The sequence below is a fragment of the Zophobas morio genome, unplaced genomic scaffold (genome assembly GCF_036711695.1).
Source record: "Zophobas morio isolate AGI-343-1 ecotype UQ-CSIRO unplaced genomic scaffold, CSIRO_AGI_Zmor_V1 ptg000008l, whole genome shotgun sequence".
NCBI lineage: Eukaryota > Metazoa > Arthropoda > Insecta > Coleoptera > Tenebrionidae > Zophobas > Zophobas morio.
The window spans coordinates 14710373-14737273 of NW_026972113.1; the positions used below are offsets into that span (position 1 = coordinate 14710373).

Sequence of the window (26901 nt, forward strand, 5' to 3'; positions counted from 1 at the left end):
AAATAGATTTAATTTCACGTCTTTATTATTGTTTGCTTTTTCCCCATTTTGTGTTTCTACTGTTTCCGTTTTTTGTTCTTGACCGTCCCGAACACCACACGATGATTAAAAATAAAAATACAGTCTTTAAAAATCTGTAGAAAAATCACTGTCTCTATTGGCACATCGGTATGGAAATCGTCAAAATAACTGCCGCATCTTAACGATGAAACGAACAAACTGCTATCACTGTTGTCGTAAACGGAAAAACAAACGAAAAACTGCGATAAAAATACATCTCTTGTGTAATAGGCAAGTGTGGTAACTAAGACACGGCACAGGCTGCTCGGCGCCAGGTACTTTATTAGAGCGATGCAGGTACGATGTGTTCACTGCTAGCTAAAAAAAATCCTCATTTAGCTCAATAATTACTGAAAGGGTAGGACGGTTCGGGAAAAAAGCGACACCCATCAAAAATTCAACACAATCAATTTCGACCCGGCGTAGCGCAAGGGTCCGCTCCGCTCCGCTACCTTTCACCGCTTTTGTCAATGACGTTTCGAATTATTTTTATCGACGCTCGACCGTACACATCGAGAAACCAGAGTGTCGCTTCGCTAAGGACGTAGATGCGGGAATATGGTCGAAATATGGACTCACCTGCCTACATGCTGTTTTCTTTGAGTGGTGATAGTAACGTTTCGTTTTCGATACGCATTCCGTATGAGGAGAGTGCGTATCTTTTCTGTAACATGACCCTTTCCATTACGCACGAAGCCGAAAGTCGGGCTTCGGCGTCGTGGTCCCAACATTCTTCAATTGTGTCGCACATTGCTACCATACCCTACAAGGTTCGAGAATTTTTTTTGAAAAAGTATTTTCTCGCGTGGAATTCTTTAAAAAAATAAGAAGCTGGATTTTTTACAAAAGGGTAAAAAAACTTGTAACGGCTACAACTTGCCGTTGGAAATATTCATTGGATACATCTATATGCAAGAGGCATTTCTGTTAAATTATGACCAGTGGCGGCTGGGTGAAGTATTTTCTGAGGTAGAATTATGAAAAAAATCGAAAAAAAAAATAGAACGGTTACAATTTGCCGAATATAGTTCGAAATTGTTTTTTCTTCAATTTTTGAGGTAAGCGTTACAATACCACGTAAAATGCCACTTTAGTAGAGTTCAATCTTTCCAACGCGTATCAAAAATACAAGTTTAGAGCTATATACAATTAGCGTTGTTATGCCGACGTGGTGGATTTTTTTTTCAGGCTACATAACTGGTGTTCAATTGAAAGTCATCAAGTTGGCGTTGTTTTTTTGATAGAAAAAAAACGTAACGAAAAACGCATGTGTTTTATTAATCCACAGCAATAACTTCAAAACGTCTACAAGATTTCAAAGTGTTCAGTTTTGCAATTCTTGATTTGATGAATATAATAAATTGACTCAGTCATTAGTTTTTTGAGACACCCTGTATAAGCAAATCTAAAAAATATTAATGCAGTGATAAATCCCAAGTATAGACTCATAATTTGCACATTTAAGACAGGATTTATTCGGCAAAATTTTGAAATGACGTCATCAATTTTTTGGAGGAGATAAGTAAATGTATTTTGATTACAAATTTATTATGCTTATCGTAACTTTAAAATATGTATCTGCAAGATTGCAAAACATTCGGTTTTCCAATTTATTTTGAATTTGCAAAATCGAAGGGCGGAGCTTAATCGCAAAAGTTTATAACGCCTATAAACTTTTGCGATTAAGCTCCGCCCTTCGATTTGACAACGAATGAAAAATTCATCATAATTGAAATCGGGGCGGGTGGGTGGGGCTTCATCATTGCGTTTTTTCCTAATATATGTAAATCGTTTTTTTTTTCAACAACACCATACTTACATGTTTCACAGGGTAATGTTTATAGAGAAATAATTAAACTCCTCCCCCCAGGTCACGACCAATAAAAAAAATTTACCACAATTAAGATGCAGGCGGGTGGGCGGGATTTATATTTAGCCTTTTTTTTTTCGTAATACACGTAGACTTATAGCTTTTCAGAACAAGAAACTTGAAACATTCTTAAAATGGTAAATATTTGTAGACAAATATAGCTTTTGCAATTAAGCTCCGCCCTTCGATTTGACAACAAATGAAAAATTTATTACAATTGAGATAGGGGCGGGTGGGCGGGGCTTATATTTGGCTTTTTTTTAATGCACGTAGCCTGCTTTTCATAGTAAGAAAGTTAAAACATGTCTAAATTGGTAAATCTTTGTAGAAAAATCTGGATTTTGCAATTAAGCTCCGCCTTTCGATCTGGCAACAAATGAAAAATTCATTACAATTGAGATAGAGGCGGGTGGAGCTTAATCATTGGCTTCTTTTTCTCCTTCAATATAGATACATTTTTTTTTTTTTTCAACAATACGAAACTTGAAACATTCCACACCGTAATTTTTTGTAGAGAAATAATGATTTTGCAATTAACAACCCCCCCCCCATGGTCACGACTAATAAAAAAAAATTATCACAATTGAGATGTGGGCGGGTGGACGGAGCTTATATTTGGCTTTTTTTAATTCACGTAGCCTTCTTTTTATAACAAGAAACTTAAACATGTCTAAATTGGAAAATATTTGTAGAAAAATCTGGACTTTGCAATTAAGTTCCGCCCTTCGATCTGACAACAAATGAAAAATTCATCACAATTGAAATAGGAGCGGGTGGGCGGGGCTTATATTTGTTTTTTTTTTTAATGCACGTAGCCTGCTTTTCATAGCAAGAAAGTTACAAGATGTCTAAATTGGTAAATTTTTGTAGAAAAATCTGGATTTTGCAATTAAGCTCCGCCCTTCGATCTGACAACAAATGAAAAATTCATCACAATTGTGATAGGGGCGGGTGGGTGGGGCTTAATCATTGCGTTTCTTCCTAATATTTATAGTTTTTTTTTTAACAACACCATACTTACGACATGTTTTACAGGGTAATATGTATAGAGGAACAATGATTTTGCAATTAATAAACTCCTCCCCTCGGGACACGACGAATAAAAACAAATCATCACAATTGAGATGGAGGCGGGTGGGAGGGGCTTATTATTAGTTTTTTTTTTTTTCGTAATACACGTAGACTTATTTTCACAACAAGAAACTTAAAATATGTTTGAAAAAGTAAAATTTTGTAGACAAATATGGATTTTGCAATTAAACTCCGCCTTTCGACTTGACAACGAACGAAAAATTCATTACAATTGAGATAGGGGCGTGTGGAGCTTAATCATTGGCTTCTTTTTCTTCTTTAATATACATATATAGTTTTCTTTCAACAATACGAAACTCAAAACATTCCACACGGTATTTTTTTGTAAAGAAATAATGGTTTTGCAATTAAGGGGGGGGGGGGCTTCACCCGTCACTACGAATAGAAAAAATTAAAACAATTGAGATGTGGGTGGGGCTTATATTTGGCTTTTTTTAATGCATGTAGTCTTCTTTTCGTAACAAGAAACTTAAAACATGTCTAAATTGGTCGATTTTTGTAGAAAAATCTGGATTTTGTAATTAAGCTCCGCCCTTCGCTCTGACAACGAATGAAAAATTTATCACGATTGAGATCGAGACGGATGGGAGGGACTTCTTTTTCGGTCTTCTTTTTTAAATTACTATATTTACTTTTCTTTGAATAAGGCGATTGCTTAAGAACATATTTCACATGGTAATTTCTCGTAGAAAAATAAGAATTTTACAATTGGGCTCCGCCCCTCGGCTCACGACGAATGAAAAATTCATTACAATTGAGATCGAGGCGGGTGGAATTTAATCATTGGCTTCTTTTTCTCCTTTAATATACATACATAGTTTTTTTTTTTCAACAAGACGAAACTTGAAACATTCCACACGGTAATTTTTTGTAGAGAAATAATGATTTTGCAATTAAACTTACCCCCCCCTCCATGGTCACGACTAATACAAAAATATATATCACAACTGAGATGTGAGCGTGTGGGCGGAGCTTATATTTGGCTTTTTTTTAATTCACTTAGCCTTCTTTTCATAACAAGAAACTTAAACATGTCTAAATTGGAAAATATTTGTAGAAAAATCTGGGCTTTGCAATTAAGCTCCGCCCTTCGATCTGACAACAAATGAAAAATTCATCACAATTGAGAAAGGGGCGGGTGGGCGGGGCTTATATTTTTCTTTTTTTTTAATGCACGTAGCCTGCTTTTCATAGCAAGAAAGTTACAAGATGTCTAAATTGGTAAATTTTTCTAGAAAAATCTGGATTTTGCAATTAAACTCCGCCCTTCGATCTGACAACAAATGAAAAATTCACCACAATTGAGATAGGGGCGGGTGGGTGGGGCTTAATCATTGCGTTTCTTCCTAATATTTATAGTTTTTTTTTCAACACCATATTTACGACATGTTTTACAGGGTAATATGATTAGAAAAATAATGATTTTGCAATTAATAAACTCCTCCCCTCAGGACACGATGAATAAAAACAAATCATGATCAAAGATGGAGGCGGGTGGGAGGGGCTTATAATTAGTTTTTTTTTTTGAAATACTCGTAGACTTATTTTCACAACAAGATACTTATAGTAGCCTGCATAGATATTGTATCCGTCCATAGAGTCGAAATTTGCGAATAAAAATAAAATAAAACCGGTTCAAACGGAGCCGACGGTGGCTTGCAAAATCTGACGTCACTCTGGCACACGTTGCACAGAGACGTATTTAATATTAAATGTCATTTTTTCCGTTGTGATATAACCTGTTTAATTTCTGAGCTGAATCTCGTCAATAAAATCGAAGCTCTGTTCACTGTACACAAGTTGTGGTATGGTATATTCATCGTTGCGGAGGCAGGTGTAGCGAAAAACCTAGTCATCTTAGCAGCAAACACGCCTATAAACTAGTCCACGTGGACTGTTTGTTTCCTGTCATATTTTAGTTTGCTTGAACCAATTGTGTTGCACCAAACGGTTATTACACTTGTTGAAATAAATTTTCAAACTTCCATCTTTCTCTAGATCATCGGTTTCGTAGCTGTGTGACAAATCGTTTATCGTAGATAGAAAATAGTAAGATTACAGTGACCCTAAGATTTTGTGCAAACAGCCTTAAATACACCCTTGTGTGAGGTGACGCGTGCCGTAGTGACAGAACTTGCAAGCCGTCGTCGGCTCCGTTTAAGCCGGTTTTATTTTATTTTTATTCGCAAATTTCGACTCTATGGACGGCTACAATATCTATGCAGGCTACTATAAAATATGTTTAAAATGGTAAAGTTTTGTAGACAAATATGGATTTTGCAATTAAACTCCGCCTTTCGATTTGACAACGAATGAAAAATTCATTACAATTGAGATAGGGGCGTGTGGAGCTTAATCATTGGCTTCTTTTTCTTCATTAATATACATACATAGTTTTCTTTCAACAATACGAAACTCAAAACATTCCACACGGTAATTTTTTGTAAAGAAATAATGGTTTTGCGATTAAGCCCCCCCCCCCCTCACCCGTCACTACGAATAAAAAAAAATATAACAATTGAAATGTGGGTGGGGTTTATATTTGGCTTTTTTTCGTAATACACGTAGATTTATTTTTACAACGAGAAACTTAAAACATGTTTAAAACGGTAAATTTTTGTAGACAAATATAGATTTTACAATTAAGCTCCGCCCTTCGATTTGACAACGAATAAAAAATTCATTACAATTGAGATAGGGGCGGGCGGGTGGGGCCTCTCTTTCGGTCTTCTTTTGTAAATTATTACATTTAGTTTTCTTTGAATAAGACGATTGCTTAAGAACATAATTCGATTGCTAATTTCTCGTAGAAAAATAAGGATTTTACAAATAAGCTCCGCCCCTCGGCTCACGACGAATGAAAAAGAATCATCAGAATTGAGATAGGGCGAGTGGGCGGGGCTTATATTTCGCCTTTTTTTTTCCTTTTTTCTTTTTTATTAATATACATAGCCATATTTTCACAACAAGAAACTTAAAACATGGTTAAAATGATACATTTTTGCAAAGAATTATCGGGCGGAACTTAATTACAAAATCGATATTTCCTTATACAAATTTTCCACTTTAAACATGTTTTAATGTTTTCTTGTTGTGAAAAGAAGTCTACACATAATAAAACTAAGAGGCAAAATGTAAGCCCGCCCACCCACCCTATCTCAATTGTAATGATTTTTTTTATTCGTCGAGAAGCAAGAGGGCGGAGCTTAACTGCAAAATACTTATTTCTTTACAAGAAATGGTATTTTCTTGTAGAAAAATAATAAGGATTTTGACTGCAATTAAAATCTTAGATGGCCGTTTTTCTACCAAAACTCCTATGGCCACGGTATCCAACTTCCACCCTCAAGCAGAAGTGTCCCAAGATCTATTTATCGCTGGTCTAGTTAATTATGCGTGTGCGCAATATTCTGCCCTCGTACTGCCGCGCTCGGCAAATAAAAATGCGACCAACTTGATGACTTTTTCAACTCGAACTGACCCGAACTGACGTGAACTTACGTGATCTGAGTTTTGCAATGCACTGGAATTAAAAAAAAAATAATAACTGGATGACTCACCGGATGCTGCCTCCAGTGCTCCTGTATAACCGGTCGCACCTTCCTCTGCACCACCGACTCCTGCATGTCCTCCAGCGTCGGATGCGGCCCCACCTCCTCCTCGAACGGCAACCTATACTCTCCGATGGGTCCGTCCTGGGCCGTGCAGCGCGACACCAGCTCCCACAGCACCAGCCCGCAGGCGTACATGTCGATCCTCAGGAACGCGTCCGGGTTGAAGTCGATGGCCCCCTCCAGCACCTCCGGCGCCATGTACCGTCTCGTTCCCACCTGTCCGTGCGTGTCTCCGCACGACTTGCCGTACTCGAAGACCAGCGCCAGCCCGAAGTCGGCGATGCACGCCGTCATGTTGCTCTTCAGCAGCACGTTCTTGCTCTTGAAGTCGCGGTGCGCGATGGAAGGTTTGACGGGGTCGTGGGGGGTCTTGCCGGGCACGGCCTCGTGCAGGTGCATGAGGCCGCGAGCCATGGTCTCGGCCACCAGGCACAGCTCGTTCCAGGTGAGCGTGTGGCCCTTGAGGTAGTCGCACAGCGAGCCCTTCTCGTGGTAGGCCGTGATCAACCAGAACTCGGCTTTGAGGTTGTCGCCGTGCTTCTCCACGCCGATGAACTGGAGGATGTTGGGGTGGTTCATGTAGGGAAGTTTGAAGATCTCCTGCTCGGACAGCCACGACTGCTTGTCCTGGATGGGGAAGATCTTCACGGCAACTTCTTCGGATTTGAATTGGGCCTTCCAGACGGCGCCGAAGCGGCCACGAGCTTTGATCTCGATGAGCTGGATGGGGCGCATGTCGAGGAAGGGCGAGGGTGGAGGGACGGGGTTGGGTTCGGTGGTCGGAAGCTGAAATACAAGGTGATTAATTTCTGTCACACCACAGATTAAAACCTTATAATATATCGGAGTATAACGTCCTGGGTCATTTCTGTGTACCATAAATCACACATGTAATAGAATTTGTGCAAATTGTGATATCTTTAATTGTCCATTAAAACACTAGTTGCTGTAAACATAAACCGGTAATGTGTGGTTTCTTATCTTTTTTTTTTAATTATTCACACTTTTTGTACAAATTGTAAAATTTATTTTCACCATTCCTAGTGTATTTTTTTAAATGGTTGTTGTTTCATAAAATAAATCACTTTTATTTTTTTTCTTCGTGAACATTTATTACCTCTAAATATTCTCGTACATTTTTAAATTTCGGAGTTTTATTAAAAGCACCGAATAAACTTTCTGTAAATTATTAATTTTGGGATTTTCCGTTGTCTCCAATATATGTATGTATAGAAAAATGATTATATACATATTCATATTAATATAAAAACAAATTCTTTATGAAAACACATACAAATTTAAAAATTGGTCAAAGGTTGTTTCGACGGAACTTCCCTCGCCCCTAAAACACATTTTAGAATCTTTTTTTTCAATTTCATTTTTTTTCGATTTGTAATTTTCCGATTTTTCATATTTTTTTTGTTTCTTCAATTTTACGATCGAGTTTCCATTTTTGAATTTTTCGATTGTCCAACTTTAAGATTTTGCAATTTTTAGAGTTTTCAAGCTTAAATTTTTCAGTTTTTCAATTTTCCAACTTGTCGATTCGGTTTTCTATTTTTTCAATTATTCGATTTTACCTTTTTATTTCAATTTGAATTTTTCTTCGTTTTTTTGTTTATTCAATTTAATTTTTCGCGTTTTCATTTTTAAATTTTTCAGTTTTTCGATTTTCCAACTTTTGAATTTTTCAAGTTTAGAGTTTGCAATTTTTCGATTTGATTTTCTCGAATTTCAATTTTTAATTTTTTAGTTAATTTGATTTGCACATTTTCGTTACGTTTTTTTATTTTCTTTATTTTTTTAATGTTTCGGTATTATAATTTTCATTTTTTCATAATAATTTTTCTAATTTTGTTTCTTTAATTTTTCAATTTGCGATTTTTCAATTTTCCATTTCTCTTCAATTTTTAACTTTTCAATTTTTGGATTCTTTAATTTTTCGTTTATTCAAATTTTCGATTCGCAATTTTTCGTTCCATTTTTTATTTTCTTCATTTTTACAATTTTTCGATTTTTCAATGTTTCGATTTTACAATTTTTTTTATTTCAATTTTTCGTTTCTTGGGTTTTACGATATGCAATTATTCAAATTTTGCTTTTAAAATTTATCAGTTATCAATTTTTCAGTTTCAGCTTTTAGATTTTGCAGTTTTTCGAGTTTTCAATTTTTTGATTTGCATTGTTTCATTTCGGTTTTTCATTTTCTCCTTTTTTCAATTTTTCGGTGTTCGGTGTTCTAATTTTATAATTTTCCCTTTTTGTGTGAAACTTTTTAATTTTTGGATTTGCAATTTTTCGGTTTTCAATTTTTCAACCTTTGGATTTTTAAATGTTTCCTTTTTTCAATTTTAGATTTTTCAGTTTCTCGATTTTCCAATTTATCGTTTCTTCAGATTTTGGTTTGCAATTTTTCTAGTTTTCTTTTCAAATCGATATGTAATGATTATAATTTTAAAATTTTTCACTTTTTCAATTTTCTTGAATTTTCAATTGTTAATTTTTCGATTGCAATTTTCCGTTCCGATTTTTTACTAATTTTTTCAAAATTTTTTGTTTTTCCAATTTGAAGTTTTTCAATTTTTCGTTTCTTCAATTTTTCGATTTGCAAATCTTCAATGTCCCGTTTTTTTTTGTGTATTCAATTTCTCTATTTTTTTCAATTTTCCGGTTTTCCAATGTTCTAATTTTATAAGTTTCCCTTTTTCAATGTGAAATTTTTCAATTTTTGGATTTTCCAATTTTTCGGTTTTCAATTTTTCGATTTTTCAACCTTTGGATATTTAAATGTTTCATTTTTCGAATTTAGATTTTTCAGTTTCTCGATTTTTTTTTAATTCATCGTTTCTGCAGATTTTGATTTGTAATTTTACTAGTTTTCATTTCAAATACATATATGTAATTAGTTTTTAAAATTTTTCACTTTTTCAATTTTACGGTTAATTCTAGGATTTTGAACTTTTTCTGATCTTTCGATTTTCCGATTTTTTGATTTTTTAATATTTCAATTTTTCGATATCTCGATTTTCCAAGTTTTCGATTTCTCAATTTTTCAACATTTCAATTTTTGGAGTTTTTCAATTTCTGGATATTTTCAAGTCCGGATGTTTTCACACTTCAGTTTTTTGATGTTCCGATTGCTTTCGATTTTTCGACTTTGAAGATTTCGATTTTTCGTTTTTTTTGTTTTTGGGGTTTTAAAGTTTCCGATTTTTCAATTTTCCATTTCTGTTCAATTTTTAATTTTTCAATTTTTGGATTCTTTGATTTTTCGTTTATTGAAATTTTCGATTCGTAATTTTTCGTTCCATTTTTTATTTTCTTCATTTTTACAATTTTTCGATTTTTCAATGTTTCGATTTTACAATTTTTTTTATTTCAATTTTTCGTTTCTTCGATTTTACGATATGCAATTCTTCGAATTTTGTTTTTAAAATTTATCGGTTTTCAATTTTTCAGTTTCAGCTTTTAGATTTTGCAGTTTTTCGATTTGCAATTCACGAGTTTTTAATTTTTTGCTTTTTTTCAATTTTTCGATTTGCATTGTTTCATTTCGGTTTTTCATTTTCTCCTTTTTTCAATTTTTCGGTTTTCGCTGTTTTTATAACTTTCCTTTTGTGTGAATTTTTTTAATTTTTGGATTTGCAATTTTTCGCTTTTCAATTTTTCGACTTTTCAACCTTTGGATTTTTAAATGTTTCCTTTTTTCAATTTTAGATTTTCAGTTTCTCGATTTTCCAATTTATCGTTTCTTCAGATTCTGGTTTGCAATTTTTCTAGTTTTCTTTTCAAATTGATATATAATGATTATAATTTTAAAATTTTTCACTTTTTCAATTTTCTTGACTTTTCAATTGTTTTTCATTTTTAAATTTTGCATTTTTAGATTTTTTCAATTTTTTGTGTATTCAATTTCTCTATTTTTTCAATTTTTCGGTTTTCCAATGTTCTAATTTTATAAGTTTCCCCTTTTCAATGTGAAATTTTTCAATTTTTGGGATTTTCCAATTTTTCGGTTTTCAATTTTTCGATTTTTCAACCTTTGGATATTTAAATGTTTCGTTTTTCGAATTTAGATTTTTCAGTTTCTCGTTTTTTTTTTAAATTTATCGTTTCTTCAGATTTTGATTTGCAATTTTTCTAGTTTTCATTTCAACTATTTGTAATTACAATTTTTTAAATTTTTCACTTTTTCAATTTTACGGTTAATTCTAGGATTTTCAACTTTTTCTGATGTTTCGATTTTCCGACTTTTCGATTTTTTAAAATTTCAATTTTTCGATATCTCGATTTTCCAAGTTTTCGATATCTTAATTTTTGGAATTTTTCAATTTCTGAATTTTTTAAGTCCGGATGTTTTCACACTTCAGTTTTTTGATGTTCCGACTGCTTTCGATTTTTCGTTTTTTTTTTTGTTTTTGGGGTTTCAAAGTTTCCGATTTTTCATTTTTTCGATTGTTCAATTACTAGATTTTTTCATTTTTCAATTTTTCAATTTTTCGATTTATTGATTTTTTTTATTTTAAATTTTTCATTTTTTCAGTTTTAATTTCTCGATTTTTGGCTATTTCGATTTCTCGATTTTTCAATTTTTAAATTTTTTAAAATAAAGATTTTTTTATTTACGGATTTCTTGTTTTTTTTTATGTTCGTTTCTTCACTTCTTCGATTTTCCATTTTTTGATTTTTAAATTTTTTCCAATTTTTTATTTTCATCTTTTCAACTTTCCAAATAAAAATATTGAAACGTTGCAAAATTGTATAATTGAAAAATCAAAATGAAAAACGAAAACATTAAAGAAACTGAAAAACCGAAAATGTGCAAAATCGAAAAAGTCTTGTAAAATACGATTATAAATTAAGAAATCGGAAAATCGAGAAAATGAAAATTAAAAAATTGAGAGAATGGAAATTAAGAACGAAAAATTGAAAAATCTAAAAATTGGTTGAAGGTTCAAAAAACATAGAATTTGATTTTGCAACTTTTCTTGATAAGCCTTGTAAGTTAGAATAAAAAAATATATGTAATGTTAAAGTAAATGCAAAGAAGCTTGCTATGCATTTGTTCCAAGTGAGTGACAACAATCGGTCCGGTAGTTTCGGAGATTATGTCTCTATAATAATAAAATTGAATACAGATGACAGACAGACAGACAGACGGAACGGAGAGATCACATTTTTTATACTCTAGAGGTCACGAAACGTCGAGAAAACATGATAGTGGCAAGTCGCCCGATGGACTCGATCACTATATGTACTTAGCTCAGAAAGTAATAATTTCTCAACGTCACTGGAAAAAAAACGTTTTCCTTGTGTGTGAATTTCGTTCATAACCTATAACATAACCTAAACAACCTTTATATGCGTCAACAGCAACGTGTTTTCCACGTTTTGACATCGTGCTTTCTGATTCGTCAATTACCAACTTACTGTTTTGCGCAGTCGCAGTAGCTAATAGCAGCAAATTAAAAACAAGCAGGACAATAACAAAAAATTGGGACAGAATTTTTAATGCAAAAAAACAAACAAAATAAAAAAGCACTTACTCCCCACTGCGGCAAGCATGAAATAAAAAATTTTAAACCCGTGATAATCAAACCAAATCGAGTACATACTTCATTAAAGTAGAATTTTTTCTTGTGCCACAAATACAGCCCGACGCAGAGGGCCGAAATCAGGAATACCACCAGGAACACGAACCCCATGACCATTACATAGACGTCGTTTTGTGCGTGTTGTATGGGCATTGGTGCTGCAAAACCCTCGTCAAAGCCACATTTTCGATTTAATTTCACTTACTGCTCGAGGGTGGAGGCTCCGTGTTGGGCTTGGGGACCCATCTGAACTTCTCGTTGCACATGTTGCCTTCGCAACAACAAAACATGTGTTTGTGCTTTCGACTATTCCCCACGCACTCCGTCTTGTTGTAGCATTGCTCGTCATTCAAAAAACACCCCTACAACTTCACCATGAACTTGTCCATTTCGCGCAATGGTTTGTTTACCTTGAGCGTGATTTGGTCGGTACCATTTTTGTCTTGCATCCACACCACATAGCAGTGGTTCCTCTTACCATGCTCTGGGGGCTTGCAGTCCTCGACACCAGCGATATTGGTGCAATTGTCCTCGCTCTTTTCCGAACAAGTACGGTTGAAAAACTCGCATTTTGTTGTGATGGGTACAGCTCCAGGAGTCACACCAGCGTCGCTTATGTGGCAATCTACAACACACTTGATGGGTGAAATGGGCATGTATGGGCGAAACGGGTTACCTAATAAGCAGCCCAGAATCAGAATCGAAAATAATGAATTGTTTATCTTCGCATTAGCCATTTCTTGTTCGCATCGTAGACATTGGCTTTTTGACGTTTGAGGTGATCCGATTGTGCCAACCTGACGTAACGAAAATCACTAGGTAATCAAAACAATCCCGCATTCTTTGCATGTTTTTGCAATCTAAATTATGTAATTTACTCAATTTGTGGCCACTGAAAATACCACTTGCGTGAGCTAAATTTAGGCTGCGGATAATTAATTCCGCTGCGGGATATACAGGGTGGCTTGACAAAGCGGAAGCTCGCGGCCTACTTGATCCTGATTGTCTCGGCGTGGCAGGTATAGTTCGTCCATAAAAAAATTGCGTCTTAGCCACTTTCAAGCGGAAAACAACTAATAAACTTATCATTCGTTGCAGACATTACACTAGGGACAAAAAGAAAGCATCTACGAAAGAATCAAATATTTATTAATAAAATAACCATTTATCAACAACAAATTACGCGAAAATATGAACTTTATAAATTAAATTTATTATACATACTTGAGGAACAAAAATTCACTGTAAAAACTTAAGTCTGAGTCGGCGGCGCGGTCGGAGGCAACGGCTCATGGTCCGGAAAATAAAACCCAAAAAGGACGATGGTAAAAACTCCAGTCATCAAAATGAGACCTACGGTAGCCGTAACTGTATATAAATGGGCATACACATACCTACGAAAATAAAAAATTCGAACAAAACCCACTTTACTAAATAACATGTGTACCTGAAGTACCATGCCGATAACAGCGTAAAACTGATAATGGCAAATAAAAAATTACCAAAATCCCAATCACGGCCTTGGTTGTTATTATTGTTATTGTTTTGATTGGTGTTTCGATTGTGATTTGACTGTGACTGTTGCTCGTTTCTGGAATCTGGGGAATTTTCTTCTCCGGGTGTTGATCTTCGCTGGTGGATGAGGCAGTGGACGACGCAATTATCGAAAAGTCCACAACCTTCCAGGGTTTTGCTGTCTTGTTGCAAAACCTGACCGTTGAAAATCAAACGGACGAGCTTGTTGGAAGATAACTCGGGCTGAAAATGGCGCCTGAAAAGGGTTTTTCGTTTTTAGAAGTTGGCTTAATTTAATTTGACTAATATAGCAAACATGGATTTTTCAGGAACGAAACAATATTGACATGCCGTCACGCATTTTTTGGAAAGGATCAAAAAACAAATTTCCATAGTAAAATTGCCAACAACGTATTGGTACTAAATTATGTTAATTAAGTAAGCTAGTTAAAAAAATTGGTCGAAGGTTATTTCGACAGAACTTCCCTTGCCCCTGAAGTACAACCAACAAATCTCGCTTCTCTAAAAAATTAAAAATTATAATTAGAAACAATTCTCAATTTTCCAACTTTTGATTCTTTAATTTAATTAATTTCTTTTTACAATTTTTCGATTTTTTAATGTCCCGTTTTTATAATTTTTTTTTCAATTTAAATTTTTCGTTTTGCAATTTTTCACTTTTGTTTCTTCAATTTTGCAACATTCGAATTTTCATTTTAAAATTGTTAAGGTTTTCGATTTTCCAATTTTTTGATGTTTGAATTTTTAAATTTTATTCTTCTTCTTCGATTTGCAGTTTCACGAGTTTTCAATTTTTCAATGTTCTGGATTTTTCAATTTTTCGATTTTTCAACTTTCAGATTCTTTTAGATTTTTCAGTTTCTCGATTTTTCAATTGTTTGTTTACTTTGGAATACAAAAAGGAAAAATTGCAAAATTGAAAAATAGAAAAATCAAAAATAAAAAAAAAAACAAAAAGCATAAAATGAAAATTTTGAAAAATTTAAAAATTGGGATTCAAGAACTTGAAAAATTAAAAATTGAGAAACTCTAAAATCTATACAAGTGCAAAATCGAAAAAACGAAATATTGTAAAATTGAAATTTTGAAAATTAAAGAAATCGAAAATTAGGATAATTAAGGATAAAGGATCAAGGACGAAGGATCCCGGATCAAGGATGAAGGATCAAGGAAGAAGGATTGTTCGATTTTTTAAATTTTCTAATTCTTCGGTTTGGAATTTCACGAGTTTTCAATTTTTCGTTTCGGTTAATTTTCTTTATTTATTCAATTTTTCGGTTTTTCAATGTCCTGCATTTTTCAATTTTTAGATTTTTCAGTTTGTCGATTTTTTACATTTTTTGGTTCTTCAACCTTTCGAATACAAAAAGGAAAAATGCAAAATTGAAAAATCAAAAATAAAAAAACGAAAAGTATAAAATGAAAACTCTGAAAAATCTAAAAATTTTGTAATTCTTCAATTTGCAATTTCACGAGTTTTCAAATTTTCGTTTCGGTAATTTTTTTTATTTATTCAATTTTTCGATATGCAATTTTTCGATTTTTCAACTTTTAGATTTTTTATTTTCCGTTTTTTCAATTTTAGATTTTTCAGTTTGTCGACTTTTCTATTTTTTGTTTTTTCAACTTTTCGAATACAAAACGGAAAAATTGCAAAATTGAAAAATAGAAAAATCAAAAATAAAAAAACGAAGAAGTATTGAATGAAAATTTTGAAAAATTTAAAAATTGGGATTCAAGAACTTGAAAAATTAAAAATTGAGAAACTTTAAAATCTATAGAAGTGCAAAATCGAAAAAACGAAATATTGTAAAATTGAAATTTTGAAAATTAAAGCAATCGAAAATTAGGATAATTAAGGATAAAGGATCAAGGACGAAGGATCAAGGACGAAGGATCAAGAACGAAGGATCCAGGACGAAGGATCCAGAACGAAGGATCCCGGATCAAGGATGAAGGATCAAGGACGAAGGATTGTTCGATTTTTTTAATTTTCTAATTCTTCGGTTTGGAATTTCACGAGTTTTCAATTTTTCGTTTCGGTTCATTTTCTTTATTTATTCAATTTTTCGGTTTTTCAATGTCCTGCATTTTTCAATTTTTAGATTTTTCAGTTTGTCGATTTTTTCATTTTTTGGTTCTTCAACTTTTCGAATACAAAAAGGAAAAATGCAAAATTGAAAAATCAAAAATAAAAAAAACGAAAAGTATAAAATGAAAACTCTGAAAAATCTAAAAATTTTGTAATTCTTCAATTTGCAATTTCACGAGTTTTTGTTTTTAAAATTTTCATTTCGGTAAATTTTTTTATTTATTCAATTTTTCGATATGCAATTTTTCGATTTTTCAACTTTTAGATTTTTTATTTTTCGTTTTTTCAATTTTAGATTTTTCACTTTGTCGACTTTTCCATTTTTTGTTTTTTCAACTTTTCGAATACAAAAAGAAAAAATTGCAAAATTGAAAAATAGAAAAATCAAAAATAAAAAAACGAAGAAGTATTGAATGAAAATTTTGAAAAATTTAAAAATTGGGATTCAAGAACTTGAAAAATTGAAAAATCGAAAAATTGAGAAACTTCAAAATCTCTAGGAAAATTGAAAAAACGAAATATGTATTGTAAAATTGAAATTTTGAAAATTAAAGAAATCAAAAATTCGGAAAACTAAGGACGACGGATCAAGGACGAATTCTCAAGGACGTTTAGTTCATTTTCGATCATTTTCTTTATTTATTCAATTTTTCGGTTTTTCAATATTCTGAATTTTTCAATTTTTCGATTTTTCAACCTTCAAATTTTTTATTTTTCGTTTTTTCAATTTTGGTTTTTTCAGTTTCTCGATTTTTCGATTTTTCAATTTTTTTGTTTACTTTGGGATACAAAAAGGAAAAATTACAAAATTGAAAAATCAAAAATAAAAAAACGAAAAAGTATAAAATGAGAATTTTGAAAAATTTAAAAATTGGGATTCAAAAACTTGAAAAATTAAACATTGAGAAACTTAAAAATCTATAAAAGTGCAAAACCGAAAAAACGAAATATTGTAAAATTGAAATTTTGAAAATTAAAGAAATCGAAAATTAGGATAATTAAGGATGAAGGATCAAAGATGAAGGATTGTTCGATTTTTTTAATTTTCTAATTCTTCGATTTAGAATTTCACAAGTTTTCAATTTTTCGTTTCGGTTCATTTTCTTTATTTATTCAATTTTTCGGTTTTTCAATGTCCTGGACTTTTCAATTTTTAGATTTTTCAGTTTTGGATTTTTCAGTTTGTCGATTTTTCCACTTTTTGTTTCTTCAACTTTTCGAATACAAAAAGGAAAAATTGCAAAACTGAATAATTGAAAATAAAAAAAACGAAAAAGTATAAAATGAAAACTTTAAAAATTGGGATTTAAGAACTTGAAAAATTGAAAATTCAAAAAATTAAAAATTGAGAAACTTATAAATATAAAAAGTGCAAAATAGATAAGAACAAAATATAGGTAAATCGAAATTTTGAAAATCAAAAAAATCAGAAAATCGGATAATAATTAACGATGAAGGATCAAAGATCAAGCATGAAGAATCAAGGACCAAGGATGAAGAATCAAGGATCAAGGATGAAGAATCAAGGATCAAGGATGAAGAATCAAGGATCAAGGATGAAGAATCAAAGATGAAGAATCATAGCTGTATATTCAAGGATGAAGGATCGAGGATGAAGGATCACGGGAAAAGGATCAAGGACGACGGATCAAGGACGAAGAATCAAGGAGGAAGAATGAAGAATCAAGGATCAAGAGTCAAGGATAAAGGGTCAAGGATAAAGGATAAAGGGTCCAGGATAAAGGATCAGGTATGAGATATCAAAAATGAATCAGGTATCAGAAATTACCACAGATCGATCAAGAAGGAAGAATCGAGGATCCATGATGCAACCTCCAGGACTCGGGACTCGAGCCTGGAGGGCCAAGAGTCAGGATTTAGAAATCATTGATATTTTAACACTCAGGACTCGCGATTTCGAATTGGATATTCGAATTTAGGATTCGGGATTTAGAATTTGGGGTTTGGGATTTCGGGTTTTGGAATTTAAGTTTGAATTTCTCGATATTTACAATTTTTCGATTCTTTCATTAATTTTTTTCGATTTTTAAGCTTCCCGATTTTTACTTTTTCAATGTTTCAGTTTTTCGTTTCTTCGTTGTTCGATTTTGCAATTTTTCAGTTTTTCGATCTTTCAAATTTTGCCGATTTTTAATTTTTCGATTGCTCAACTTTTGGAATAAAAAGAAATGGAAAAATTGCAAAATTGTAAAATCAAAAATGAAAAAACCAAAAAGTATAAAATAGAAGAACTTGCAAAATCGAAAGAGATCAAAAACTGAGAAAATTAAAAATCTAAAAAATAAAATATTGTAAAATCTAAATATTGAAAATTAAAAAAAATCGAATAATTGAAAAATCCAAAAATTGCAAAATTGAAAAATTTTTAATTTTGAAAATCGAACAATTGAATACTTGAAAAATTGAATAGACAAAAAACTATAAAATCGAAAGAAATATTGAAAAAATAAAGGAAATGAAAAAACAAAAAATTGTGATATAAAAAAAATTAAAATTAAAAAATCGGGATAATCAAAAATAAAAATCAAGAACTTGGAAAATTGATGAAACAAAAAATTCAAAAATTTGGAAATCGAGATTGAAAAATTGAATAAACCAAGGTTAAAAAAACATGAAACTGAAACATCAAAAAATGGAAAAATTAAAAAGGCTTACGCTCAGGAAATAAAAACAAAATTTCTTAAATAATACCCAAATTAATATTTTCTATCACGTGTAAAAGAAAATGGAATATTTTCATTTGCTATAATTACTGGAACACCTGTACATCGTTTTTTCAAGACATGACGTCACGCATTGTTTGGATGGGATCAAAACCCAAAAGAATGTAACATAACCTTACTTCTTGAAATCCCCCAGCTGTTCCTTCAGCTTCCCATCTACCAACTTCAGATCATCGTTAATGTACTTGAGCTTGATCCTGATATCAGTCTCTTCTTTGGCAGCCTTGCTTGCGTCACTCGCCGCCTCCCTGCTCTCCGCACTGGAGGCAGCTTCTGCATAATTGTGCTCCATTACCACTGGATTGCTATCACTGGTGTCCGAATTCTCAGTACCACTGTCACCACTTCTCTCGTAGAACGCCAACCGGCGCTGCCTCAGGACGCAGGCGTCGTCGTCCATCGCCTGCACGATCCTCGTCCTCTCATCCTCGTCGCCCCTTTCCGTCGTGTCCGAGCTGCTCGTGCCGGCCTCTGGGGGCTTCGCGCTCGCCGCCGCCGCCAGCGTGGGGCTGTCAGCTTGGAGCGCCGCCGTCGTTGTGCCTACAAAAAGAACGTTTTCTCCGCCGGAATTCACCAAACTAGTTTCTATAAGCTAGAAGCTGGCTAAGTTGCAAGTGAACTCAACAAGATTACCCTCAGCCGAATTTTGCGTTAGAAAAACGACCGATCGAGCACCTTCGGTTATGGTGACGGCGTGCGTGTGGTTGGTGAGGCGGCGGTGGGCTCGGTGGCGGCGTCGGTCCAGCAGCCAGACGGTCTGGACATGCCTCTGTTCCGAGATGCTGGTGGTCCACCAAGCGAAGGACACTGAAACTGTCAAGTGGAGTGAGGCTGTATCGAGGAGAGCTGGGGTCTTACCGACTAGGACTACCAATAAAGCGATAAAAAATTGTGTCACTTCATCGCCTATTCCTTCAATCAATGTCATATTTAACAAAAATAAGCGAAAATGACAACTGACAACTGGGTTTGTCAATGTGGAGGATCAAGGATACGGCACGGTGGTAACACGGCACGAGTTATTGCGATTCGATTAGAATGTTGTTTTTTTAAGTTAGAAACTGAAAACGAAGCTTCGGTTGCGGTTTTTTGTGTAAAAAAATATTTTTTGATTGTTTTGCTGAACTGTCACCTGTCGGAATGACGCAGGTTCCTGTTTTTGACCTTGCTCGAAGTTAGTTCTGGCAAGGGCGCCAGAGGGCGCCGCTTTTGACATTGCGTTTCATGCAACAAATACACAGTGACGCGCTATGTCAAGTACCGGGTGGTCCAGAAAGTTTAACATAATTTCACCTGTACACTGACTGAAATTTATGACGGAAAGAACTGTTATCACTGTTACCAATACTTTTGATTGATTCATCCACCCTACGGTCGCGAAAACACCAAAATCTACTCTTTTTACGGGTTCAGAAAATTGTAGCTATTAAAGAAAACTATGACAACTTGTTTAGTTACTCATCTTGTTCCACTTTGTCGATTGTCTTCTGTATCTTTGGACGTCAAAATAAATTTTGATTACTTAGTTTTCATGTCACTGTCTTCGCCATCTTGATCAGCTTCATTGTTATCTCCATTCTTATCGAGTAAATTATATTTAAAAAGTGAGTACAGAGAGATACAGTTTTTAACGCGATTTTGTATATTTTGACATATTTTTTGAATTTTGAAGCATGTTTCTGATATATATATATATATATCATTACTTTTACATTAGTTTTGAAAGTCATTCGTTGTTAAAACTAAGTTGGAATTTTACTAATTTTACTAATAAATGAGACAACTCTAAAAATGGTTTCACTCTTGTAAAGTCGCGATCTTTTCTATAGAACCACTCCCTAGTGTAAATTTTCAAAATTTGTTTGGTGTAAGTGACCTTGACGGGTTTCTGGGGGAAAACATATTTGTCAAAAATTTGACAGGTTAGATGGCCCTATTGTCAATGTAGATATTTTATTTTAATAAATAGATGAACAGAACATACAGTCTGCATGGGATACAGTGCGGCATAGCTGAGGGCAACCGAAACATTCGTGTTGTGCTAATTTCGATTGCCATGTCAACTACCGCTACCAACCGCGTTCGGCGTAAAGTACTAGATGACAGGGCTACCAACTTGACTTTTTATCGAGTGGTTCCGTAGAAATGACCGCTACTGTAGACCACGAGTTCAAACTCGTCACAGAAATTCTTTTATTTTTCTGCTTTGTATCTACGCAACTTATTAGAACATCAACTTAATAAACTATTTACGTCGCCTGAGAACTTGTTTGATCCACAGACCGGAGCGCGCTCAAGCCAATGTCGACTCTAAGCGTTTAGTTCTGCGGGAAATAGTCATTATTTAGATGCTTTTATTTACAAACATAATATCACAGCTCACATGTTTCTTTCGATTTTGACATGCAACTATTTTTTTGTTTAACTAACAATTTTCTTGTAAATTGAACAATCGGATAATTGGAAAATCGAAAATTTAAAAATTCCGAAAATTGAAAAATTGAAATATAGAAGAACCGACAACTCGAGAAATCGAAAAACCTAAAATTGTAAAAAGTGAAAAGTTAGAATATCGCAAAGTTGAAAAATTGAGAAATCTAAGTATAAAACAGTCGAAAAATTGGAAATTCAAAAAGTAAAATGTTGAGAAATTGAAAAACTCGAAAAATAGAAAAGTCGAAATACTAAAAAATCCCAAAACTGAAATATCGAAAAATTGAACGAAATATCCAAAAATTGGGAAATTAAAAAATTGAAAAATGTATAAAACAGTCGAAAAATTTAAAAATCCAGAAGTCGAAAAGTCCGAGAAATCAAAATACTGGAAAATCCCAAAACTGAAAAAAATATCCAAAAATTGGAAAATTGTGAAATCGAAAAACAAAAACAGAAAGTAGAAAAATCGAAAAATCAAAGAATTGAAGATCTGAAAAATTTAAACTTCGAGAAGTCGAGAAATAGGAAAATCAAAAATAGATTAATTGAGAAATCGGAAAACTGAATATTGAGCAACCTCAAAATTTGAAAAATTGAAAAATAGAAATACTGAAAAATCACAAAATTGAACGAAATATCCAAAAATTGCGGAATTAAAAAATCGAGAAATTGAAAAATAAAAAACCTGAAAAATCGAAAAATTAAAGAACTGAAGAACTGAAAAATCGAAACTTTGGGAAGTCGAGAAACGGGAAAATTAAAAAATAGATTCATTGAAAAATCGGAAAATTCAAAAACGTCAAAATTTGAAGAATTAAAAAATTTTGAGGAGCTGGAAAATCGAAAAATCTAAAATTGAAAACATTGAAAAATCAAAATATTGCAAAATTGAAAAATGGAAAAATGGAAACATCAAAAAATCACAAAAATAAAAATAAATTGGTTGAGAAACCGGAAAAGTGAAAATTTAGCAACTTCAAAATTTGAAAAATTGAAAAATAGAAATACTGAAGAACTGAAAATTCAAAAAATCGAGAAATCCAAAAAATCCAAACATCGAAAAATTCAAAAACTGAGACATCGAGAAATCGAACAATCAAAACACGGAAACATCTGAATTCGATAATCGAGAAATCAAAAAGATGAAAAATCGAAAAATTTTAGAAATGAAAAATTGGAAAAATCGAAAATTTAAAAATTCGAAAAATTGAAAAATTGAAATATAGAAGAACTGAAAACTCGAGAAATCGAAAAGGCTAGAATTTTAAAAGTTGAAAAATTAAAACATCGAAAAGTTGAAAAATGTAAAGTTTAACAATAAATTGAAAATCCAAAAAGTAAAAAATCGAGAAATAAAAAATCCAGGAGTCCAAAAATCGAAATATTGGAAAATCCCAAAACTGAAATATCGAAAAATTGAACGAAATATCCATAAATTGGGATATTAAAAAATTGAAAAATGTATGTAACGGTCGAAAAATTTAAAAATCCAGAAGTCGAAAAGTCGAAGAAATTAAAATATTGGAAAATCCCAAAACTGAAAGAAATATACAAAAATTAAGAAATTAAAAAATTGGAAAATTGAAAAATCGAAAAACCAAAAAAGCAAAGTCGAAAAATAGAAAAATCCGAAGTTTAAAAAACGAAAAATTGAAAATCCAAAAAGTAAAAAGTCGGGAAATCGAAAAAACCAGAACTCGAAAAATCAAAAAGTCGAAATATATACTGAAAAATTCCGAAACCGAAACATCGAAAAACTAAAAAATAGAAGAAAAATTGAAAAATCAAAAAACTAAAAAATAACAAAATTGAACGAAATATCCAAAAATAGCGGATTACAAAATTGAAAAATTGGGAAATCGAAAAGTCAAAAAAGCAAAGACGAAAAATCGCAAACTTAAAAAACCGAAAAATTGAAAAATCAAAAACCTGAAAAATTCAAAAGTTGAAGAACTGAAAAATCGAAACTTTGGGAAGTCGAGAAATGGGAAAATCAAAAAATAGATTAATTGAGAAATGGAAAAACTGAAAATTCAGAAACGTTAAAATTTGAAGAATTAAAAAATATTGAAGAACTGAAATCTGGAAAAATCTAAAATTTAAACATTGAAGAATTAAAATATCGTAAAATTGAAAAATGGAGAAATCGAAACTTGAAAATTTAAAAAATTGGATAATTCAAAAATCGGAAAATCGAAAAGCCGAAAAGTAAAAAATCGAAAAACCGATAAATCCAAGAATCCAAAATAGGAAAAATTCAAAAAATGAGACATCGAGAATTCGAAAAATCAAAAAATCGAAAAATCGAGGAGTTCAAAAGTCAAGAAGTCGAAAAATCGAAAAATTGAGGAACCGAAATAGCCCAAAATCAAAAAATCGAAAAGTTAAAAATGGAAAAATTCATAAATTGAGAGATTGAACAATCAAAACATCGATAAGTCGACATCTCAAAAAATTGAAAAATCGAAAATTTAAAAATTTGGAAAATTCAAAATTTAAAATATAGAAGAACTGAAAACTCGAAAAGTTGAAAAACTGAGAAATCGAAATAATTATAACACAGTAACAGTCGAAAAATTGAAAAATCTAGTTTAAAAACGAAAAACTAAAAATCCAAAAAATAAAAAATCGAAAAATCGAAAAGCGAAAAACGAAAATACTGGAAGATCCCAAATTTGAAAGAAATATCTAAAAATTGAGAAATTAAAAAACTGGAAAATTGAGAAATCGAAAAACCAAAAAAGCAAAGTAGAAAAATCGAAAATTCTAAGAATTGAAGAACTGAAAAATCGATAGTTCGAGAAGTCGAAAAATCGAAAAGTCGAAAAACGAAAATACTGGAAAATCCCAAAACTGAACGAAATATCCAGAAATTGAGAAATCAAAAAATTGGAAAATTGAGAAATCGAAAAACCAAAACAGAAAGTAGAAAAATCGAAAAATCAAAGAATTGAAGATCTGAAGTCGAGAAATAGGGAAATCAAAAATAGATTAATTGAGAAACCGGAAAACTGAATATTGAGCAACGTCAAAATTTGAAAAATTGAAAAATAGAAATCCTGAAAAATCACAAAAACAAAAAAAATAAAAATAGATTAGTTGAGAAACCGGAAAACTGAAAATTTAGCAACTTCAAAATATGGAAAATTGAAAAATAGAAATACTGAAGAACTGAAATTTTAAAAAATCGAGAAATCGAGAAATCTAAAATTTAAAACATTAAACTCATAAAATCGAAAAATTGGAAAGCCCAAAACTAAAAAATCAAAAAACCGAGAAATCCAAAAAATCCAAACATCGAAAAATTCAAAAACTGAGAGATCGAGAAATCGAAAAATCAGAGGATCGAGAAATCAAGGAGTAGAAAGCCGAGAAGAAAAGTCAAAAATTGAAAAACTGATGAATCGAGAAATTGAACAATCAAAACACGGAAACATCTGAATTCGATAAATCGAGAAATCAAAAAGATGAAAAATCGAAAAATTGAAATATAGAAGAACTGAAAACTTGAGAAATCGAAAAGGCTAGAATTTTAAAAGTTGAAAAATTAAAACATCGAAAAGTTGAAAAATGTAGAACTTAACAAAAAATTGAAAATCCAAAAAGTAAAACATGGAGAAATAAAAAAATCCAGGAATCCAAAAATTGAAATATTGAAAAATTCCACAACTGAAAGAAATATCTAATCTAAAGTTTAAAAAACGAAAAATTGAAAATCCAAAAAGTAAAATGTCGAGAAAGCGAAAAATCCAGAACTTGAAAAATCAAAAAGTTGAAATATATACTGAAAAATTACGAAACTGAAACATCGAAAAACTAAAAAATAGAAGAAAAATTGAAAAATCAAAAAACTAAAAAATCACAAAATCGAAAGAAATATCCAAAAATAGCGGAATTAAAAAATTGAAAAATTGGGAAATCGAAAAGTCAAAAAGGCAAAGACGAAAAATCGCAAACTTAGAAAACCGAAAAATTGAAAAATCAAAAACCTGAAAAATTCAAAAGTTGAAGAAGTGAAAAATCGAACTTTGAGAAGCCGAGAAATGGGAAAATCAAAAAAATAGATTAATTGAGAAATGGAAAATCTGAAAATTCAGAAAAAAAATATCCAAAAAGAGCAGAATTAAAAAACTGAAAAATTGGGAAATCGAAAACTCAAAAAAACAAAATCGAAAAATTAAAGAACTGAAGAACTGAAAAATCGAAACTTTGGAAAATTGAGAAACGGGAAAATAAAAAAATAGATTAATTGAAAAATCGGAAAATTCAGGAACGTCAAAATTTGAAGAATTAAAAAATATTGAGGAACTGAAAATCGAAAAATCTAAAATTTAAAACATTGAATAATCAAAATATTGCAAATTTGAAAAATGGAGAAATCGAAACATCAAAAAATCAGAAAAATAAAAATAGTTGAGAAACCGAAAAACTGAAAATTTAGCAACTTCAACATTTGAAAAATTGAAAAATAGAAATACTGAAGAACTGAAAATTCAAAAAATCGAAAAATTTAAAATTTAAAACATTGAACAAGAAAAATCGGATAACTGAAAAATCGAAACATTGAAAAATCGAAAAATTGAAAAGCCCAAAAGTAAAAAATCAAAAAACCGATAAATCCAAAAAACCTAAACATCGAAAAATTCAAAAACTGAGACATCGAGAAATCGAAATATCAGAGGATCGAGAAATCAAAAAATGGAAATCCGAGAAGAAAAGTCAAAAATTGAAAAACTGTTAAATCGAGACATTGAACAATCAAAACACGGAAACATCTGAATTCAATAAATCGAGATATCAAAAAGATGAAAAATCGAAAAATTTTAGAAATGAACAATTGGAAAAATCGAAAATCTAAAATTTCGAAAAATTGAAATATAGAAGAACTGAAAACTTGAGAAATGGAAAAGGCTAGAATTTTAAAAGTTGAAAAATTAAAACATCGAAAAGTTGAAAAATGTAGAACTTGACAAAAAATTGAAAATCCAAAAAGTAAAAAATCGAGAAATAAAAAAATCCAGGAGTCCAAAAATCGAAATATTGAAAAATTCCAAAACTGAAAGAAATATCCAAAAATTGTGAAATTAAAAAATTGGAAAATTAAAAAATCGAAAAACCAAAAAAGCAAAGTGGAAAAATAGAAAAATCTGAAGTTTAAAAGACGAAAAATTGAAAATCCAAAATGTAAACGTCGAGAAAGCGAAAAATCCGGAACTCAAAAAATCAAAGACTTGAAATATATACTGAAAAATTACGAAACTGAAACATCGAAAAACTAAAAAATAGAAGAAAAATTGAAAAATCAAAAAACTAAAAAATCACAAAATTGAACTAAATATCCAAAAATAGCGGAATTAAAAAATTGAAAAATTGGGAAATCGAAAAGTCAAAAAAGCAAAGACGAAAAATCGCAAACTTAGAAAACCGAAAAATTGAAAAATCAAAAACCTGAAAAATTCAAAAGTTGAAGAACTGAAAAATCGAACTTTAAGAAGCCGAGAAATGGGGAAATCAAAAAATAAATTAATTGAAAAATCGGAAAATTCAGAAACGTCAAAATTTGAAGAATTAAAAAATATTGAGGAACTGAAAAATCGAAAAATCTAAAATTTAAAACATTGAATAATCAAAATATTGCAAATTTGAAAAATGGAGAAATGGAAACATCAAAAAATCAAAAAAATCAGTTGAGAAACCGGAAAACTGAAAATTTAGCAACTTCAACATTTGAAAAACTGAAAAATAGAAATACTGAAGAACTGAAAATTCAAAAAATCGAAAAATCTAAAATTTAAAACATTGAACAAGAAAAATCAGTAACTGAAAAATCGAAACATCGAAAAATCGAAAAATTGGAAAGCCC

The 26901-nt window shown here is 31.7% G+C and overlaps 2 protein-coding genes and 1 long non-coding RNA gene across 6 annotated transcripts; 1 reads left to right on the forward strand and 2 right to left on the reverse strand.

Annotated features, from left to right (window-relative positions):
- Window positions 1-46: 46 nt before the first annotated feature.
- On the reverse strand, window positions 47-13035 carry LOC135125455 (activin receptor type-2A). Of its 2 annotated transcripts, none has more exons than XM_064051095.1 (7): window positions 12907-13035; window positions 12641-12855; window positions 12436-12592; window positions 12252-12388; window positions 6583-7422; window positions 640-823; window positions 47-374 (listed from the first exon to the last, which is right to left on the reverse strand). In XM_064051095.1, exons 1-6 carry the CDS (start codon window positions 12965-12967, stop codon window positions 644-646), a joined length of 1590 nt encoding a protein of 529 aa, XP_063907165.1. In that variant the 5' UTR covers window positions 12968-13035; the 3' UTR covers window positions 47-374; window positions 640-643. The 2 variants fall into 2 exon arrangements, with proteins under 2 accessions (XP_063907165.1, XP_063907164.1); XM_064051094.1 differs by having other exon boundaries at window positions 47-378.
- Window positions 13036-13062: 27 nt separating this feature from the next.
- LOC135125463 (uncharacterized) lies at window positions 13063-13550 on the forward strand. The gene is made up of 2 exons (XR_010279884.1): window positions 13063-13249; window positions 13329-13550. It is a non-coding gene; the product is annotated as an uncharacterized LOC135125463 (long non-coding RNA).
- Window positions 13359-19759, reverse strand: LOC135125459 (transmembrane and ubiquitin-like domain-containing protein 1). 3 transcript variants are annotated; one of them, XM_064051102.1, is made up of 5 exons: window positions 19461-19759; window positions 19236-19415; window positions 18722-19142; window positions 13678-14001; window positions 13359-13624 (listed from the first exon to the last, which is right to left on the reverse strand). In XM_064051102.1, the coding sequence occupies exons 1-5, from the start codon at window positions 19528-19530 to the stop codon at window positions 13483-13485; spliced, it is 1137 nt and encodes a 378-aa protein (XP_063907172.1). In that variant the 5' UTR covers window positions 19531-19759; the 3' UTR covers window positions 13359-13482. The 3 variants fall into 3 exon arrangements, with proteins under 3 accessions (XP_063907172.1, XP_063907173.1, XP_063907175.1); XM_064051103.1 differs by having other exon boundaries at window positions 19236-19409; window positions 19461-19758; XM_064051105.1 differs by having other exon boundaries at window positions 19278-19415; window positions 19461-19758.
- Between the last annotated feature and the right edge of the window lie 7142 nt (window positions 19760-26901).